Below are 21,452 nucleotides of genomic sequence, written 5' to 3'. Positions count from 1 at the left end.
GTTACTGTCTATCAACACATTACTCTAGATCTATATTGGAAAAAGATGGTGATGTAAATTAGGTCGTAAAAAATTACATATCTTACAAAGCATTAGAGTTAAAGAGTCACTGTATAGAATGAGATATTGAAATATATGCAGTAGATATGGGGCCTACTGCAAATCTTGCCAGTTGTAGTGTTAGCACTTTACGAAGCTCCTACAGGGAAGATGAATATGTTCCTGTGGCAGATGGAGTCTCTCTTATTCCCCCTGTGTTCAAAAATCCAAAAATTTAATAACTGTAGGCAAATTCAATATCAATTTTCAAAATGAGAGCAACACTAAAGTAGATTTAGAGCATCTAGTAGAATCTTTTAACCTGATCACAGTAGTAGATTTTTCGACTAGGATTGCTAATAGCTTTCAAATTCTGATTGACAATAGATTTGTAGATAAGTCAAGAGTCAACAAAACCAGTGTACATCCTATTGTTAATGGCCTTTCTGACCATGATGGTGAGTTGCTTATCTTCACGACATCAATTTGTTCAACAAGTCTGACCGTTCTTGGAAATTTTTTAGGATAATAAATGATGAGTCCCTTAAAAATTTCAACTGCAGACTCCAGGGGATAGATTGGAGTCCATTTTTCAGTGGAACAGATGAGAATAAAAAGAATATGTTTGTAAGTGAACTTAGATCTCACTCTGAAGCTTGCTTCCTCAAAAAATAATTACAAACAACCATGTAACCACTGACAAGAAAAGTGGCTTACTGCATGGATAAAAACATCCTGCAGAAAAAAAGGATGGTATATAGTTCTCTCAGAACCTGTAATGACTCAAAGAAACAGCAACATTACACTAGTTTACTGTAGGATTCTGAAGAAGGTTATAAATAAATCTGAGAGTATGTGCATAATAACTTAAATGGAGACATCAGAAAACAAACTAAAAAACAATTTGGAATGTGAAAAGAAAGAAAATGGCAGGAAGCAGGGGACGGGACACAGATAGAAATTAAAACCAAACAAGGTGGCAATATTATAAAGAAACCTGAAATAGTTGCAGAAATATTGAGCAAACATTTTCTGTCAACAGCAGAGAAGGTAGTCTGTAAAGGATCTGTGGACGAAGCAATAGCTCTTCTACAGAAAGCTATCTGCAACAGGACTCCATAGACATCCTTATCTTTAGTACATTAAATGATATTGAAAGAATAATCACTTCATTAAAAAATAAAAAAGTCTGTTGGTTCAGACACTATTTCTAGTAAAATACTGAAATGTTGTTGTTGTTGTTGTTTTTGTTGTTGTCTTCAGTCCAGAGACCGGTTTGATGCAGCTTCCCATGCTACTCTATCCTGTGGAAGCTTCTTCATCTCCCAGTACCTACTGCAACCAACATCCTTCTGAATCTGTTTAGTGTATTCATCTCTTGGTCTCCCTCTACACTTTTTACCCTCTTCACTGCACTCCAATACTAAATTGGTGACCCTTTGATGCTTCAGAATATGTGCTACCAACCGATCCCTTCTTCTAGTCAAGTTGTGCCACAAATTTCTCTTCTCCCCTATTATATTCAATACCTCCTCATTATTTATGTGATCTACCCATCTAATCTTCAGCATTCTTCTGTAGCACCACATTTCGAAAGCTTCTAGTCTCTTCTTGTCCAAACTATTTATCGTCCATGTTTCACTTCCATACATGGCTACACTCCATACAAATACTTTCAGAAATGACTTCCTGACACTTAAATCTATACTTGATGTTAACAAATTTCTCTTCTTCAGAAACGCTTTCCTTGCCATTGCCAGTCTACATTTTATATCCTCTCTACTTCGACAATCATTAGTTATTTTGCTCCCCAAATAGCAAAACTCGTTTACTGCTTTAAGTGTCTCATTTCCTAATCTAATTCCCTCAGCATCACCCGACTTAATTTGACTACATACCATTATCCTCATTTTGCTTTTGTTGATGTTCATCTTATATCCTCCCTTCAAGATACTATCCATTCCGTTCAACTGCTCTTCCAAGTCCTTTGCTGTCTCTGACAGAATTACAGTGTCATCGGCGAACCTCAAAGTTTTTATTTTTTCTCCATGGATTTTAATACCTACTCTAAATTTTTCTTTTGTTTTCTACTGTTTGCTCAATGTACAGATTGAATAACATCGGGGATAGGCTACAACCCTGTCTCACTCCCTTCCCAACCACTGCTTCCCTTTCATGCCCCTCGACTCTTATAATTGCCTTCTGGTTTTTGTACAAATTGTAAATAGCATTTTGCTCCCTGTATTTTACCCCTGCCACCTTCAGAATATGAAAGAGAGTATTCCAGTCAGCATTGTCAAAAGCTTTCTCTAAGTCTACAAATGCTAGAAACGAAGGCTTGCCTTTCCTTAATGTATTTTCAAAGATAAGTCATAGGGTCAGTATTTCCTCATGTTTTCCAACATTTCTATGGAATCCAAACTGATCATCCCCGAGGTCAGCATCCACCAGTTTTTCCATTCGTCTCTAAAGAATTCGTGTTAGTATTTTGCACCCGTGGCTTATTAAACTGATAGTTCGGTAATTTTCACATCTGTCAACACCTGCTTTCTTTGGAATTGGAATTATTATTATTATATTCTTCTTGAAGTCTGTGGGGGTATTTTGCCTGTCTCATACATCTTGCACACCAGATGGTAGAGTTTTGTCAGGACTGGCTCTCCCAAGGCTGTCAGTAGTTCTAATGGAATGTTGTCTACTCCCGGTGCCTTGTTTCGACTTAGGTCTTTCAGTGCTCTGTCAAACTCTTCACGCAGTAGCAGGTCTTTCAGTGCTCTGTCAAACTCTTCACGCAGTAGCATATCTCCCATTTCATCTTCATTTACATCGTCTTCCATTTCCATAATATTGTCCTCAAGAACTTCGCCCTTGTATAGACTCTCTATATACTCCTTCCACCTTTCTGCTTTCTCTTCTTTGCTTAGAACTGGGTTTCCATTTGAGCTCTTGATATTCATGCAAGTGGTTCTCTTTTCTCCAAAAGTCTCTCAAATTTTACTGTAGGCAGTATCTATCTTACCCCTAGTGATACACGCCTCTACATCCTTACATTTATCCTCTAGCCATCCTTGCTTGGCTATTTTGCACTTCCTGTCAATCTCATTTTTGAGACGTTTGTATTCCTTTTTGCCTGCTTCAGTTACTGCATTTTTGTATGTTCTCTTCTTCTACTGTATTTCTTTCCCCCATTCTTGTCAATCGTTCCTTAATGCTCTCCCTGAAACAGTCTACAACCTCTGGTTCTGTCAGTTTATCCAGGTCACATCTCCTTAAATTCCCACATTTTTGCAGTTTCTTCAATTTTAATCTACATTTCATAACCAGTAGATTGTGGTCAGAGTCCACATTTGCCCCTGGAAATGTCTTACAATTCAAAATCTGGTTCCTAAATCTCTGTCTTACCATTATATAATCTATCTGAAACATGATTCTTGAACCAAGTATTAGCTATGATTAAGTTATGCTCTGTGCCAAATTCTACCAGGCGGCTTCCTCTTTCATTTCTTACCCCCAGTCCATATTCACCTACTACGTTTCCTTCTCTTCCTTTTCCTACTATCGAATTCCAGTCACCCATGACTATTAAATTTTCGTCTCCCTTCACTATTTAAATAATTTGTTTTATCTCATCATACATTTCATCAATCTCTTCATCATCTGCGGTGCTAGTTGGCATATAAACTTGTACTACTTTGGTAGGTGTGGGCTTCGTATCGAACTTGGCCTTTATAATGCGTTTACTATGTTGTTTGTAGTAGTTTCCTCGCATTCCTATTTTTTTAAATTCATTATTAAACCTACTCCTGCACTACTCCAATTTGATTTTGTATTTATAACCCTGTATTCACGTGACCAGAAGTCTTGTTCCTCCTGCCACCAAACTTTACTAATTCCCACTATATGTAACTTTAATCCATCTATTTCCCTTCTAACCTGCCTGATCTGTTAAGGGATCTGATATTCCACGCTCCGACCTGTAGAACACCAGGTTTCTTTCTCCTCATAACAACATCCTCCTGAGTAGTCCCCGCCTGGAGATCCGAATGGAGGACTATTTTACCCAAGGGGATGCCATCATCATTTAACCATACAGTAAAGCTGCATGCCCTTGGGAAAAATTACGGCTGTAGTTTCCCCTTGCTTTCAGCCATTCCCAGTACCAGCACAGCAAGGCCGTTTTGGTTAGTGTTACAAGGCCAGATCAGTCAATCGTCCAGACTGTTGCCCCTGGAACTACTGAAAAGGCTGCTGCCCCTCTTCAGGAACTAACAGATACCCCTCTGTTGTGGTTGCACCTACGGTACGGCTATCTGTATCGCTGAGGCACGCAAGCCTCCCCACAAACGGCAAGATCCATGGTTCGGGGGTGGGGGGGGGGGGGGGGGGAGATATTGTCATAAATATGTAAATCCAGTCTTATGCAACGTACTCAATGCATCTTTGCAAGAAGGAATTGCCACTGATAGACTAAAAGTGGCTGTCAGGATACATCTCTTTAAAAAAGGTGACAAAAACAGTTCAAAAATTCTTGAAAAACTTGTGCGCAAATTGATCATCAGCCATCTTAATCTCCACAATATCCCGAATATGAGTTTTGTGCTGGCTTTTGTACTGATCAATTCTCCTTTAGTAATCAAGTTTTGTGGGCTGTTAACATAATAATGTCTCCACTAGGTATTTTTTGGTTGAAAGCCTTCGAATGTGTAAGCCACCAAATTCCTTGAAAAAGGCAGAATATTATGGTCTAGGTGATACTGTTGGTTTGCGGCTTCAGTCATAGCTAAAGGACTGAAAGTAGACCATAATGCTGGATGGCTCTTCAAGAGAACCTTTTGCATCGGAATTGGGTACCGTAGGTTGTGGTGTGCTCCGAGTCTCAATTTTAGGTCCGCTGCTATTTCTTACTTTCAAAAATGACTTTCCTCTTTGTTCCAGTACAAAGATTAATTTTACTCTTTTTTGCAGATGATACATAAATTCTCATTGATGAATTGTCTGACAACAATCTTGACAAAACTACAAACAAAGTTTTCTCTGAAGTTTTAAATTGGGTTTCTCCAAATGGTCTCTCACTCCACACAGATAAACCCATTACGGTCCATATGCCACAAAGAAATCTTGACAAAATTAGCATAAAGTGTAGAGGTCAACCAATGCAAAAAATTGAGGATACAAAATTCCTGGGTGCATACATAGACAGCAAATGTAATTGGTCTACCCACATCCTTCATCTTCATCGCTATAAAAGATTTAGCTCAGCAATATATACAATATGAATTATTGTGTCTGTGTGTGAAGTGGATGCCATTAAGGCTTCCTACTTTGCCTACTTTCATTCAATAATGTCTTGTAGTATCGTGTCCTGGGGGAACCAACCTCTCGCAGAAAAAGAAAAAAGAAAAAAATTTCACTGCCCCCCCCCCCCCAAAAAAAAAGGCACCAGAATAATAAGTGGTGTCCACCATAGGCTCTCTTGCAGAAACTTGTTTCGAAAGATGGGGATCCTTACCACCTCCTCACAGTATATTTTTTCCTTGCCGGCCGTGACTGTAAAACCTTTGCTGTATACAAATACAACAGTGAATATCATGACTACAACACAAGAATGAAAACAGTCTACACATTGAATTGAAAAGTCTAAATCTGGTGCAAAAAAGAGCTTATTACTCTGGCAATAAGCTGTTAATGCACTCCCACCACATATCAAATGTCTGCACAAATAATTACCAAAATTCAGATGAATCCTGAAAGAGTACCTAATGGAGAAATTTTTTTATACGGGCGATGAATTTATGAGAGAAAATGAATACCACCACTAAATTTATAACTATTTTTCAAATACTTTTAATCTCAGTATCATAGATATATAATAATTTGGTTTTCTGCATTCATGTTTGTATTTATTGTGTTATTCAGCTTATTTTTGCTTCCTCTGTATGTTACAGACCTATCCTAAGTGTAACTCAGTATTCTGTTGATTGGATATATCTTTTTTATGTGATATCTCCATTGTACCTTTTATTGCATTTATGTAAATTAGCCTATATCTGATCCTGCCTCAGTGTACCACAATATTCTGGTAACCGGATATATGTTCCTTATTTGACACCTTTTTTATATTGTATCTGTAGTATTTATGCAAGAGATATCCGAAACATATACAATCTGACACATTCTGTATCTTTGCCATTTACTCAGTACCTGTATCTATGGAACATGAAATAAATAAACAAATAAAATGATGAAACTATTTTATTAAAGAGGATTTATTTACATGTTTTGATTATTAACATATTGAGTGGTTATTTTCATTCTCAGCAAAGAAAAACTATAGGGATATTGAAGACAGGACATCTGATGTTGATGATGAAGATGCCCAGCCATTCAAGAGAAGGTTATTTGATAGGTAAGATGTTTGTACTGTTCTGGTGTCTACTGTGTATTGTAATGGTTCCCTAGATGAGTCAAACAAAGGAAAGTCTAGGATGGAATAACGGAAGTACAGAAAAGACGGATTGCAGCTTGCTATTGAGTCACAGTGGAAAAGACAACGCTAACCTTGAGACGGTCTTTCTCTCTAGCACTTTTTCATTGTGCCAGGCTGTGACTCAGTGGTGAGTAGCAATCTGTCCTGTACATATTGTTGTTCTAGATGAGTAATTTCCTACAGTTTAACACTTCTAGTGCCACTGTGGTCATCCAATGATGATTTGTTCAGTTTTATAAGTACAACACATTAAAATTAATTTATGCTTCTTCATACTGAGTATCCCAGTATGACCCCAGTCTAAATTTACTTTTGTTTCTTGAAACTAACATTTATGATGACTGTTAAGCTGAACAGCTGTTCATATGTTAGCTTGTTAAAATACTGCCTGTGTAAATTATTTGGAGTCTTTGTGAACCCATGGTTCTCAGTAGGGGAAAAAAATTCATGGATGTAGGAAGGTTAATTTTTTCCAGCATTGTATTTATTTATTTATTTTAAGTGGCATTTTAAGGTTATTTAATTTGAATGTATGTGTGTTAAGTTTTCTCATTTGCACCACAGGAATGGATTGCTTGATACAACATGACTATCAGAATTAATACTGGAAGGGAGGGAGAGAGAGAGAGAGAGATTCTGCTAGCTCCAGAAAAGAACTGAGAGCAGTGTCTTAGTAACATTGAAACATGTATTATTCACATAGTGTTTTGGAATGTTGAGTAGAAGACTGAAGCAATGAATTCTTTAATATACTTATTATAAATATGAGACTGATCAGTTCTGAAGTATTTACACTACTTGGTGTTTATTCTGGTTTATTTACAACTGGAACACAGTCCAGTAAGATCGTAACCTATTTGAGCAGAATCAAAGTTCAGTAGAGCCAAAATAGAAGAGGCTAGTTTAACTAGGGAATCTAGAAATTCACAGCCTATTCGTCATATGCAGAATACACAATCTCCCAGTCAGTCTGGCAAAATCCAAGTCCATGGCACACCTTGTCTATATCAGATGTCACACTGATGCTGGACAGTATGAAGTGAAGTGAATTGGTCTGTGAGGGTTTCTGAATACAGGCCAAGCACTGTAATTGAGGGCACCACCGTGCACGTTGCAAGTGCTTTGTCGCATGGGTTGCTTTGTGCTAAGTGCATTCATTTTCACTTTAAAATCTGCCGTTTAAGGTGTGGGCAATAAAGTGAAACTGTGTTATGGTCACTGCTAAAGCAGTTATCACTTGTGTTAAGTCTTACTAAAATTCCACTGACTAGGTTAGTCAATGATATTGTTACAACACAATATTTATGTCTTAAAGCTGCTCTGGCAGGGAAATGTATAATATACAATTAAGGATGTTGGGTTAGGTGCAATGTTAGTGAAAATCACTTGCTTCCACTAATAGTTTTACACATTCTCATTGACAGTGATGATTCTGAAACTGAAACAGCTGATGTGAGTAACCATGACAAGAAGAAAGTCCTGGAGTTTTTGTCAACGGCAACAATTCCGGAACTGAAAGCTATGTCATACTGTTCGCAGAAGAAGGCAGAGGCAATTATTGAGCAGCGCCCTTTCAGTAGTTGGAGTGATCTCGTAAGTTTAATTGTTTTAATATTTGTTTGATCCTTAAGTAGTTATTTTACCTTTTAGTTTTTCTCTGATGTTCATCCAATATTGACTAGAAATGTCTTTTACTATTTGTTGAATTACCATAATGGTACAAGATTTTTCTCCAGAAGCATATTATATATTTATTTATGATTCTTTTTACTGTGCAACATCTATGTAAAATGTTTTGTGAGCTTGAATAATAAAAGTGCAGTTAGGATGATGTCTGAACCTCTTAATGTTTGGAAAGAAGATAATTATAGAGAAAAGAACATTGTGTTAACAACACTTCTGTGTTCATGATTTTGTGTTACTCAACTCCCTGAAAAATGGGTGCACAGCCGTGTTAAATTTTTGTAAGGATGTAGTATTTCTTTTTATTTTTGCTGTTGCAGTTTCAGAATTTACGCCATTATCAAGCACCTAAAAACATGTAAATGCGTCAGGAAGACATAAATGTAATTGGGGGACAACAACATTTACATCCCTACTCCTCCTTCCACCTTATAGTATGTGGCAGAGTGTACTTCTGATCCAATACCTTTTCTCCCCGTACCTGTTACATTCTAAAATGATGTCTGAGAAGAATGATTGTCTGTTAATTCCCACATGACCCCCAATTTCTCTGATTTTCTCATGTTCATCATTTCGTGAGAAGTATGGAGGAGGGAGCTAATATGTTGCCCGACTATTTTGGAACATATGCTCTCAAAAGCCAAACTGTATATCTCTTCTTGATGCACAGTTCATATCTGATAGTGTCTGTCACTGAGTATGTTGAGTATCTTTGTAATGCTCTCATGCTGAGAACATGACCACATGACGAATCACACTGTTCTTTGCAGATCTTATCTATCTCTTCTGTTAATCCTACTGATCTTATCTATCTCTTCTCTTAATCCGTCTTGGTAAGGACCCCAGATTGACGAAGAATATTCAAGAACCATTTGAATGAATGTTTTGTAAGCCATTTATTTCACAGATGGATTTCATGTCTTTAAGATTCTCCCAGTGAATCTCAACCTGGCTTGTGCGGTCATTGTACTTTAGGTTACTCTTGATAGTTTACTCAAAGGTATTGCACGGTAATTGCTGTTTTCAGTGATTTGTTGCCAGTAGTGTAATCAAACAGTAGTGGATCTCTTCACCTATTTATGCACAATGTGCTGCAATAATTTGTGTCCAGAGTCAACTACCAGTTCCTACATCGGTTGTCATGTTGAGTTATACCTGCAAGGAAGTCCTGTATCCAATCATAAATCAGGCCTGATACTTGTTAAGCCAGTATTGTAAGTGCGGGATTTGGTCATGATGGGAAATGACTGTAAAATGGTTGTGTTAGGAGAAAACTTCAAAAGAAAGGGACTGATTGCAGTCCTTCTCCAAAAGTGTACACCTAAGGGCTACGGCAAACTCAAACTTGTTACAGCAATGGGAGATCGACACAGTTAAATTGAGAGGTACTATTGGCCACATCTGGTCTTGGGTGAGAGCGCACTGAATACTGATGCTCTCTCACCAACCTGCCTGGTAAGCTCCACATGACTGATACCTTTCCTCCCATTGGTGGGCAGAGGGTGCTTCAGTGGGCATCCTTCCGGCAGTGGTACGGAAACATGGCATCCCTCGCCAGTGGTATTACTGTGAGATGATGTCTATGTGGACTGAGTGTAGTATTATACAAAACATCCAATGCTATGCCAGCCCATGCTTGGTCGCTGTCTTTTCAGAGAGTCAACTGCCAGTCCTTACATCAGTTGTCATGTTGAGTTATAGCTGCAAGGAAGTCCTGTACCCAATCATATGAAAGAAAATCAGGAATGAAAAATTGGAACAAAGTTAGTTAATTTGGTTTTGAGATTTGTGAAAGCTGTGTAGATGTATAATGACCACATAGGACTAGTTGCAAAAGTAAGCAAAATTAAAGAGAAGTGACCCTGTAAGTTTTATCTTGATATGGGATTGCTGATGCTACACCGTCAGAGTGGGCATGGTGTCAGGAAGACAACTGTGGTTGTAGTTGGAGGATTGTGGGAGGGCGCTTTCAAGACACTCAGCCTGACAGTGGGTGAGAGCAGCGTGTTGCAGGGCATGGATGCAGTGACGTAGGAGTGCAGTCAAAACCAACGGGGCTGATGCTGCCATAGGGTGGTCGGCAGGCTCAGTGGGTAGGCCTCAGATTACAGGCAACTGTAACCCTCAAGAATGGGGCTCACATCAGTGGAGGGCCAAGGAAGGTCGTCAGTATACAGGGGCTGTTTACAAGTAACAGTAGCACAGTTTTTAGTAGTCACATAACAGGTTTTCTTCAACGACAGTTGGGCAATCTCTGTATCTTTGATTTACAAATAATAATCAATCATACACATTTCTTAATAAAAGTTGCAAACTAACACTTGTGCCCAATATGCACAACTTTTAAATTCTGAGTACAAATAATTCTTGATACGCAATTATTTGCTGCAGTGACTGTGCATTACCCCATGACAAAACACAAAATGTGACCATGTAAAAGGAACATGACTGCAGTGATGCAAACAATTAATCTATGCAGCTTAACATAAAGGAGGGCTGTGCTTGAAGTGTGCCGAGGGCATTAGTCATGTTACTCACCCAGTGTCTGTTTCTTGGGTATTACTGGAGGCCATGGTTTAAAACTTTTACAGTGGACATGAGTATATATTGTCCATACAACAAATAAAATAATAATTCAAGCCAGAGCAGACATAAAGCTCACATGGGATTATCTGGCCAGTGTGCAGAAACAATTTCTCATTCTCAATGCTGGGCACGTCCACCCTCTATAACCTACTGAACTGTGAGCTTCCACTGCGGGAATCGAGGTGTGTGCACAGTAGTGGCACAGCAATCTATCTCAAAACTATTTTAAAGAAATTATTCATTAAAAAAATTCTCACACATCTCGTAGCCTCATTTTTCAGTTTCATGGTGGCATGCCTTATCATTTTGTTGACAGTCATAGTTCTTTGTGATATTTCTACATCTGATAATGAAGTGTGCTAAAGTTGGATACTTTGCAATGAAAAATATGCGTCACTATGAGTTTGCATTTGGTGCATGTTAGGTTATGTATTGTTGCATACGAAATGCAGCTAACAAATTGAATTTTTCCATGAACTTGACATGAGATCTATATCTATCACCAGTCTCAAGAAAATGGATTTTATTTATTGCACTCGCTTAAGATTGTCTGTCTAAATGAGAGTGGGAGTGAAATACTCATGTCATCCTTCAGAACTCATAAATGATTTGAGATTCAGAAACAAATTTGTGATAAACGATAGCGTGCAAAGCAGAGAGTATTTTGCCACGTAGCTAATATGTGAAACTTTCTTATCTACTGCAAAATATTCAAGACTACAGATTTTTCTAGTGAAATAATGTAATTCTTCGAAGGGCTATTGGTAGCTGGTGAAATGCTGGATGGATGGAAAGGAAGGAATCACTCTTTTATATTTATACCAGGCGTGAGCTTTTCATAAGTTATTGGCGTTCACTTGTCTTCAATTGTTTGATTAATAGTAGACTGCTTCTGGATTCTGTTGCAATTACAGCTGCATTAGCATGCTAGTGAGGTGAAATTGTGTAAATGCCACCTCAGTGTTTTGGGAAAAGACGCTAATTTTAATGTGGCGACAAGAGGAAGAAAAAAAGATGTGCAAGACAGGTGAGGGAAAAAAATTAGCACTCTCTGTTCCAGTTTCGGCATAAATCTGTACCCATTGTGTTTCTGAAAGTAAATGGTTGACTTGTCAAATTATTTGTCATACTGGCATAACCTGTTAGTATAGTTGTTGGCAGACTTGCTAGCTGTAGCCTACAAGTTTTGTGAGATGCATGTGTATGCAAAGGCTTACACTGTAGAACCCCCACTACTGCGTTGTCCTGTCCGCAAGGGATCCCTCTACCTTCCCTACCACCCCTTCTGCACAGCTAGTGACCAAAAAACATTGCACACATTCTAGCATAGAGTTACTGGATAGCACCAGCAGGCTGTATGGGTGTGGTAACCCATTAGGTACTTCAGACTGGTATAGTATAACAGGCTTAAGACAACCATTGTGAGAATAGGTTAAATGAGCAGAGAGCTTAACAGTGGGTGTAACTATGTCCCAAGAATAAATGTCAAACAAGAATCCACCTGAGCTGTGATGATTTGATAAGACTTGAGACATGAATGTAGACTGATGGCACATCAAAACTATTGAAAATAGGTTGTGGCACAGAGTACAACAAACTGTTTACGACAGAGACAAACAAAGCTTCGTGCATCATAAGGAGAGTATGAGAGTAAGAGGGGGTAATTCACCGCTTGTAAAACATATGGTCGTATAGATGTATTAAATCAGTGTATTGTGTTAGTAATTGGTGGGTATTTTGATGTCTGTAGGTGATGGGAAACACCGTGGACACAAACACATGCAGAATTGCGATTCTGCAAGTCAAAACACCAACTCTAGACACAGGAAGGATTAAAATCCCAAATTAAAACACTTTCAGCCATTCAAATTTCCACTTTTATTTGATTTGTGACATATAGGAAGGATTCCACCTCTGGTCTAGTCAAAATAGGGGCCAGCATTCAGTGACTGGTTTCCGTAGATTTCTTCTTAACACAGCGATGCCTTCTATCATCACTTGTCGATGCATTGCTTGGAAGGCTGGAAGATGGCATATTTGACATTTTATATTGAACAACTGAAGTACAGCAACCATCTTGTATGAAGGTGGACTTACAGCGACAAGAAGGATTGAGCAGTTAATTACTGTTTACAGTGCTTGATTGCTCTGCGTTAGTGGAGTGTTAAGCTAGTGAGAGGGAATATTTACCAAATTTTGATGGTAACCAAAGGGCTACAAACGGGGACAGTGATTATTACTGCCACACCAACTGGCATTAGCCAAGAAATTGATATCCTGTTTGTGGATCTGTTTGTAAGATACAGGTGGTGATTGCATGGTGCCATGCCTGCAGTGACTGCATGCATACATGAAACATAGTCAAAGACTAAGCGCCGAAAGAAATAGAAGTATTAGTTAGCTGGGTCTGAATTCATTTTACTTTATGATGTAAGTACAAAGCTGAAATTTCATATCAGGCTGGAAATGTGCAGTTCACTGAGAAGTCAAGACTATTTTGTCAGGAGTACATCCCATGGTCACACTAGTGGATGAACGTATTGCACAGTTGCTGAGTGTCTCTCATTCAAAAATGGTTGCATTATATGAAAGAATTTGGTCCACACACTGCTACAAGAAACAACAATAACAATGGAGTGGAGTTTGAGGATGCCAATTGTCTAGCATCATTCCATTGTACTTAGCAACAAGCATCATTCCATTGTAATTAACAAGGATTTGCATTCATTGTGCACACCACAAAATACTCAAATTATGATACACCTCTGGTCCAGACAATACTTCACGTATCACAGATTATAGCAGACCAACATAAGTTCATCTGTCACTTGACAATTATTTCTCATGGTCTTCAGTGTTTATAAAGTTCCATAAGCACAACTATAATTTTACGTGGATATTACCACTCCAACCATTCTGCCAAACTACACCCAGAATCAATAACCGAAACAGAATAGGTGGCTTCAGAGTAGGATTACACTTAGAGTGCAATGCACCACCCATTAACCAATGCAAGTATCTCACCAGTACCATCTCAGTAATGTCTACAACTATTGGTCACCTTACTTGTAAAGAAGCTATCTCTTAAAGTATCCTCCCACTGGAGTAATTGCACTTGTCTACATCAGGTTCTGATAAGGAATTATGATTATGACTTTTGAAACTCACTTAACTAATTGAGCTTATGAACTTTCATTTGAATAACAGCTGGGAAAAAATTGAATGGCTTCAAATCTTACATATACTAGAATCATTTTATTTGTTGTTAATGAAGTTTATTTAATGAAACATTGTTAAGACAATCTACGGATTCATAATAATTATTTGAACAATCAGAAAGAAATGTGATTAGTTACATGAATAAAAACATATATGTCCTCTTTTGTTTACTATCAAACAAAAGCCAAGTTGTTTGACAAACATATATTTGTTTTTTTCTACACTGATATTGCTTACATTTATCCACAGAAGTATCACAGTAGAAATTATGAAGAAACACTTAACCCTACTCATGACATGACACAAAATCTTAATTGATGACTAATCCGTTTCTTCAAACACAATATTCCCTCCAAATTGTATGTGGGTATAATCCCTTAATCCTGTCTGTTCATGAATATCACAGCAAGTATGCTCCTGGATTGGTTATCCACAATATAAAAACTGGCCCTGTATATAACAAGTGTCATTTTTTATTTTGCTTCTTTAACAATGATGACTGAAGGTAGGATTAGTAAGTGTGCGTGTTGGGTACTGTCGGAGGGGTACAATAATTTTTGCACTTTCTGTGAACCAGGCATTGGCACAGAGCATCAAAGCAAAAAAAAAATAAAATGTATATTATTTAGTGTGCAAGACTTAGCACTGTGTATTAATGAAGTTAAAAAATTAAACTAGAAATTCTAGACTATGAAATTCATTATCATTATTTTTGTTTCTTCATTCCGTTGTATCTCAGCTTAATATTTCCTTCTTCAAAAAGCTGAAGATGCCTACCAGTAATTAATGTATGATATCTGTTTGGAAAAATGATTTTAAATGTATCATCAAGCTACATACAAATTTTTTCACCATATCTAGCATTTAAATGTCCACATCCTGTCATTTACTTCTAGCTCACTAACTTTTCTACGCAAATCAGAATTGCCAGTATTGTTGAGCTTCTTTAGTAGAACATCCATTTATTTAAATAAAATTTTATACTAAAATAAAAAAAGTTTTAAATGAACAACAACAGATCAGATTTGGTAGTATTGTTGAGCTGCTTGAGTAGAACCTCTGTTTATTTAGATAAAATTTTTACTAAGATTTAAAAAAAATAATAGATGTTTTAAATGGACAACAGCAATAGCAAAAACAGTACTACTCAAGCTATTGAGTTAATTAAGGAAAAAATTTCTTATTTTTCATGAAGAACAGAAAAAATGCTTAAAAGAATGAAAAAAGGTTAAGAGTAACTGAACAGTACCTGTATGCCAGATATGAATATTTGTATAATAATTATAACTTTATTCAAGCAATATTAGATAAAGAGGAAAGAGGTTGTTACTTATATTTAGTAAGACCTGATATATGAAAAAAAAAAAAATCAGGTTTCTTATTTTCTGATTTTGATATTTTTCATGATTCTTGAAATTAGAGAAATCTAGAGAGGAAATAGATTTAGAAAACAGAATACAATAAAAACATTATTCTATTGTTATAATGAAATACCTGATATAGATTTCATTTGTAAATGAGAAGATATAGAAAATTTATTTTAATATCAATATGGCACTGTATCATAATTTTCTAGAACCACTCTTTTATCACATTGATATGAAAATTCTTTGTTAACTTGCTTTTGATGATTTTTTTTGTTTTTACCTCTCCATTTATCGTATCTTTTCTTTCACTTCACTCTCAGTTAATCTTATCATAGATTTGCGATTCAGCTTTTGAATATTCCTATAATTGAAAGTATATCCATTTATCGTCCTAACAGTATTTTTATCATTTTTCTCAAAATAGTAACTTTTAGGTTCAGTTGAAGACTAATCACTAATCCAATTATTTCGTAACACATCAATCCATTAACCTAACATACATTGTGTTTCTGCAGTATTTTTACCATCATCAATATATACTATACTATCCGTATCCGTATCAAAATATACAACAGATTCTTCCAGTGATTGAAGTTTTCCCGGCGTATTTCCAATTTGAACAGTGCTTGGGTATCCGACCGGGTAGCATCGTAATTTCTCCACAAATTACAATGCTACCTGGGCGGATACCCGAAAACTGTTCAGATTCTTCCAGCTTATCTAAGATATATGCAACCCAATCTTGGATTTGATGTAGTGAATGCAGCAATAAAAATTAATTGTAGCATTGTTATTTTTTACATAATAATCTTAGAAATTATACTTCATTTGAACCGTATTCTCATTAATAAAATGTGTATCTATATTATCTAATTAATCATCCAGTATCATCTCATACAACTGGTGCAAATCTGTAACATACTCAGTTTTATTCATAATTTGTCATTGTGCAAATTTTCCCCATAATTAATTTAGACATATCTCAGCAACAGCATATTTTCCTGGATCCCTTTTCTCTTATCGGATTCTAATAAAATATCGAATTATTCTTTAACTCTTTTGATATACATCTCATTGGTTTTAAAATCATGTGAACTGGCTTCTAATTTTATTTTCTTAAAGTATTTTACATAATTTTTAAGCAATATGTTTATTTTATTTCTAAAATCCTATACTTCATTGACATCTAAAATTTTGTATTCGTTTTCCACAGCTTCCTTTCTTTCATCAATTGTCCATGTTCCAATAAGGAAATTACAGTTTTTGATTTTTATCGATCTTTATCCGTACTGGTAAAACTGGATTATACAATCCTGTAGCTGGCAACACCTTACATTTTAAAAATCTGTACTATTTTTGACGTTAATGCCTTGGTCTATATATTTTTGTTGAATGTCGTTCAGGATAATACTCATAATATCATACAGTTGGATAGAGGGTACGCACATCACTATGTTTTATTCTCATCTTAATACCATCTGCTTTAGCTCTTAATTTTATTGTATTTGTACAACCACCACTAAAAGCATCTCTTGGATTTAGAGGTTTGACATCTTTGGGTAGTTGTTTTAATTTCTTTAGTTTTTTTCATATTCTGTTGAGTTTACCCAATCACATTCCCACATTTCCACTAAATTATATCCAGAATTTCGCTATCTCACTACTTCTTGTTAAAGTGCTTTAATATTGCTTGTCCATTGACTCTTTATTTTTGTTGTTAATCATTTCATCTTTAAAATATATTTTTGCAATTATGCCAAAAACAGTCATGGTATTGATAAACAGTACTTGTTTTTTTATCTAAACCATCTACTTCACCATCATTAAGAGCACATTGAATATTATAATTGTTTAAACTGTTTAGCCAAGCAGTAGACTCTTTACTGTAATTTTCTTTGTCCCCTTTGTCCGATACAGCAATTGTTCTGCCGGACAAATATTTTGGTCTCTATATAGCCATGCAAACTCCAGCAATTAACAGAGTGGATCAATATTAGTTATCTCCAGGAATTTTTTTCTTAATTCAATACAAGTCCAAACAACCTAGCGCACTGGACTCGCATTCGAAAGGATGACAGTTCAAATCCATGTCCAACTATTTTGATTTAGGTTTTCTGTGATTTTCCTGGATCGCTTCAGGCAAATACTGGGCTGATTCCTTTGAAAGGGCACAGCTGATTTCCTTCCCCATCCTTCCCTAATCCGATCAGATCGATGACCACGCTGTTTGGTCCCCTCCCCCAAACCAACCAATCTAAACAATGTCTTCTCAATATATCTACATCACAATTACAGTATTCATTGATTTCTTTCCTCATATTGAATACATAATTTTCTTTAACTTTGTTGCACAAGTGTGAAATTAACTTCGAAGCAACTGTTTATTGTCTGTTGTGTTCACACAGTGCAATCTGAGAATACTCTATAAATGTCAGAATTCAACAATGCCATAAATACATAAAACTTAACACACAATCAAAGACATTGCATTGAAATGTACAACTTGTACACTTATACAACTTAATACACAACACTGCACAAACACTATACAGCCACTACATCACTTTTCCCCTAAGTGTTAACGATATCTGCAATTAAACTTGATATGGCATCTCGATTTCATGACAACTGTTGTTGCTGTTGTGGTGTCGTCACTTGTAGAACTCAATGCCCATGGCAGGTTATCGGTGGCATACAGCAGGGTAGTGGGTGGTTTAGATGTGTCCATAAATGGTGTTTTAGCTGATTTGTGTGCGCAAGTATCGGCAGCTTTAAAGGTAGGTTTTAGGTGGCCAATGGAAACTGTTGTTGGTGTTCCCATGACATTCATTCTAAACGTTTTATCATCCCTGCTTAGTACAGTATATGGTCCATCGTACATGATTGTAGAGGTTTACGTACTGTGCCGTGCATAACGAACACTTGTTTGCAGCTCGACAAATTGGCTAAGTCAATTGGGTAACGAGTCACTTTGATCCTTTTGTTGCAATAGTCGTGAGTGGTTGCATCTATGTGTGTAAGTCACTGAAAAAAGTCTAACACATTGATGATTGTGTGCAGTACACTGCACAGGAACTCACCAGGTAGTCTAATTGGTTGTCCATAGCCCAGCTTTGGTGTGGTTGTATTCCGATCGACTTTTATGGCTGTGTGGAGGTTCGGTAGCATGATCGGTAGTGTCTGAATCTCCAGCACTGTGACTTGTGACATCAAAGAGATGCTTTGAGCCAACAGTGTAAGCGTTGTGTCAAGCCATTTGCAGCCAGGTGGTAAGCAGTTGTCCGGATGCATTTCATACCTAACAAGGTGACGAGTGGCTTGAATATAAAAGATTCTAATTGCCTGCCCTGGTTGGTAGTGACGAGTAATGGTACATCAAAACTGGCTATCCATCCCTTTAGAAATGTAGTGGTGGTGGTCTCGGCAGTGATATCAGTCATGGCGAATATCTCTGGCCAGCGAATTAATCAGTCTATGACAGTCAGACAGTAAGTACATCTCTCTGACAGCGCAACAGTTCACTGATGTCAATTGAACATGTTCGAACTACTGATTAGGTGGAACAAATGTTCCAAGTGGTGCCCTAACATGACGATGCAGAGGGATGTACTAACATGACGAGAGATCTTGTCATGCTGCCAGTGTTCCACACACTAGTTTTTTTACACCATTTGCACTGTAGCACAAACACCAAGGTGAGACAGGTCATGTTGTGACACAATGGCTGTCGAAAACCTTGAGTCATGAAGGGTTGTAGCTTCATTGAGATACGTCACAATCCAAAGCCACACTTGTTGGAGGCACTTGAATGCAACATAGCTGAAGGCTTGATGGCTGGGTCAAGACGTCTCGGAGTTCACCAACAGACTGTTTTTTTACAGTTAGTGCCTCGTAATCGACTAAATGACGAAGATGGCATGGTGACACTTTGTCGGAGCATTGAAGAAATGCATTTGGGAGCGGTTTGTGGTCCATGACAAGAGTGAAGTGTCTGCCTTCAAGCATGTGTCTGAATTTTTTTATTGAATTGTATGCCACATACAGTTCGTGGTGGGAAGTAGACCAGTTCTGTTGTGAACGAGACAGCTTTTTGCTGTAGAATTCCGAAGGTTGTCACTGTCGCTGATGCACCAACCATTAAGGTGAGTGCCGCTTGTGGGGCAGTGTGTACCAACAGAGTGGATTCGGCCATAGCAGACTTTACATTGTTGAAAGCTGTCTTGCCTTCACTGTTCCACAGCAGTCTGCCACCTGGTGTACGCGAACCGTGTATTAAATCATTCAGCAGGGCTAGTGATGTGGAAGTAATCTTATGTCAATTCTTTCAAATCAAATTTTTTGTGAAGCTACTAAGTGGGCCTTGGACAAAATTGCTGCTATCTACAATTTTTTGTTCTAAATGCTGTATCTCCAATAACGTCAGTTTAGTTACTGTGTAGATGGTATTACGGTATTATTGTATTTTCAGCAGAGTATTTCAGAATGAATTATGAATCATAACCTTGAGAGCATCTGCTATAAATGTATACTTTTGATATTTGTGAGATATCGTCCACCTACAGAATTCATAATTTGTCTTAAATTTGTATCACCATTAAAATTGTGAACTATTATTAGATTTGGAATATGTATACCAATTTCTTGTTTCACTTTGTAATCAAACCACATGTATCTGTAAGTATTACAAAAAGGAATCCTTATTGGTATGCCTTTTTACTACATTTAAACTGTTTACCTGCAACTATTTTTTATTTTTATTTTATTTATTTATTTATTTATTACATTTCCAGCACTGGAAAACACAATAATCTTGGTATTCTCTTTTAATGTAACAACCACTTTTACTACAATTTTGGCATCCTTTGACTATATATTCTTCACCAAAATTTCTTTCACAACACCACCATTTTGTGTTCTGTGTTGTATGTAATACTTATGATTTTTAATTTTTACTATTTGTTTCTACATATTTCAAAGTCACATTTACGTAATTCAGATCTCAAACAAATCAATTTACGTTCTTGACCTTTATAAACATCAACATTATATCAAAATATTTTGATTTTTATGCAGATAGATTTTTATTGCTATCTTAGGACCACTATAGATAACTGAATTGAAATTTTCAGCACACACAACATTTATATGGATATCTAGTAGTTGCTCAACATTTTTAATGTCATCTAGGGTAAATTCGCCTTGTTGTATTCTCCTAACTGGTTCTTAATTTTAACTGTAGTTTGTTTGCTACCCAGGACATTGATTTTCATTATTATTAATTCTTGTAATACACATTGTAGTCTTTTTGTCTCAGCTAAATTTATTATTTTATTACCTCTGCTGCCTGTAAGAATTGCTAACATGTGAATACTAAACTTGATGTTTGCTATATCAGTAGATTCAGCAGATGATAAGATCTCTTATTTATCACGCAAAACTTGAACATATTTTCGAGTATTAGCTGATGCTTTGTATCATGTAGAAATCAGACAAAACATTTTTGGATTTGCAGTTGTTATAATCAACTTATCTCCTTTTCTGAAGTTAGTTCTCATTTTAGCTACTTGTACCATAGAATTAAGTGCTTTCGTTATATAATCTGTTTTTTCAGTAATGGTATCGAATTTATTAGTATCATGAAAGATAATTTTAGAGTCAGCAGACTAAGCATTAAATTTTTCATTAAATTTTGATCATAATTCTGTAGTCTCAAATAACTCCCGTTTTTTGATGGTTTGGTCTCTCTCTCTCTCTCTCTCTCTCTCTCTCTCTCTCTCTCTCTCTCTCTCTCTCTCTAGCTCTCTCTCTCTCTCTCTCTCTCTCTCTAGCTCTCTCTCTCTCTCTCTCTCTCTCTGTCTCTCTCTTGCTCAGATAGTTGACTACTGAATAGATGTATTTGAGTTAGTCTCACAATTTTTTTCTTTTCTCAGTGGTAGAGTTTTCTCAGAAACATCATCATCAAACCTGTAAAAGTAATTTGTATTAGGTACACATTTTGGTCTTGATTTAGTGTTTTGGAATAATTCATTACAAAAAGGAAACTCCTGTAACACAGTGAAACTAATTAAATC

General features: G+C 36.7%; 1 protein-coding gene across 3 annotated transcripts in view; it reads left to right on the top strand.

Moving 5' to 3' along the window:
* The window catches only part of LOC126177843 (SWI/SNF-related matrix-associated actin-dependent regulator of chromatin subfamily A containing DEAD/H box 1 homolog), a 184,239-nt gene that overhangs the window by 82,128 nt on the left and 80,659 nt on the right, over positions 1-21,452 (top strand). For all 3 annotated transcript variants that reach the window (XM_049924487.1, XM_049924488.1, XM_049924486.1), the window contains exons 5-6: positions 6,358-6,445; positions 7,951-8,119. In XM_049924487.1, the coding sequence (XP_049780444.1) occupies positions 6,358-6,445; positions 7,951-8,119 (257 nt within the window). The remainder of the gene's footprint in view (positions 1-6,357; positions 6,446-7,950; positions 8,120-21,452) is intronic.

The sequence above is a fragment of the Schistocerca cancellata genome, chromosome 1 (assembly GCF_023864275.1).
Source record: "Schistocerca cancellata isolate TAMUIC-IGC-003103 chromosome 1, iqSchCanc2.1, whole genome shotgun sequence".
Lineage (NCBI taxonomy): Eukaryota > Metazoa > Arthropoda > Insecta > Orthoptera > Acrididae > Schistocerca > Schistocerca cancellata.
This window is presented reverse-complemented; position numbering and strand designations above follow the sequence as displayed.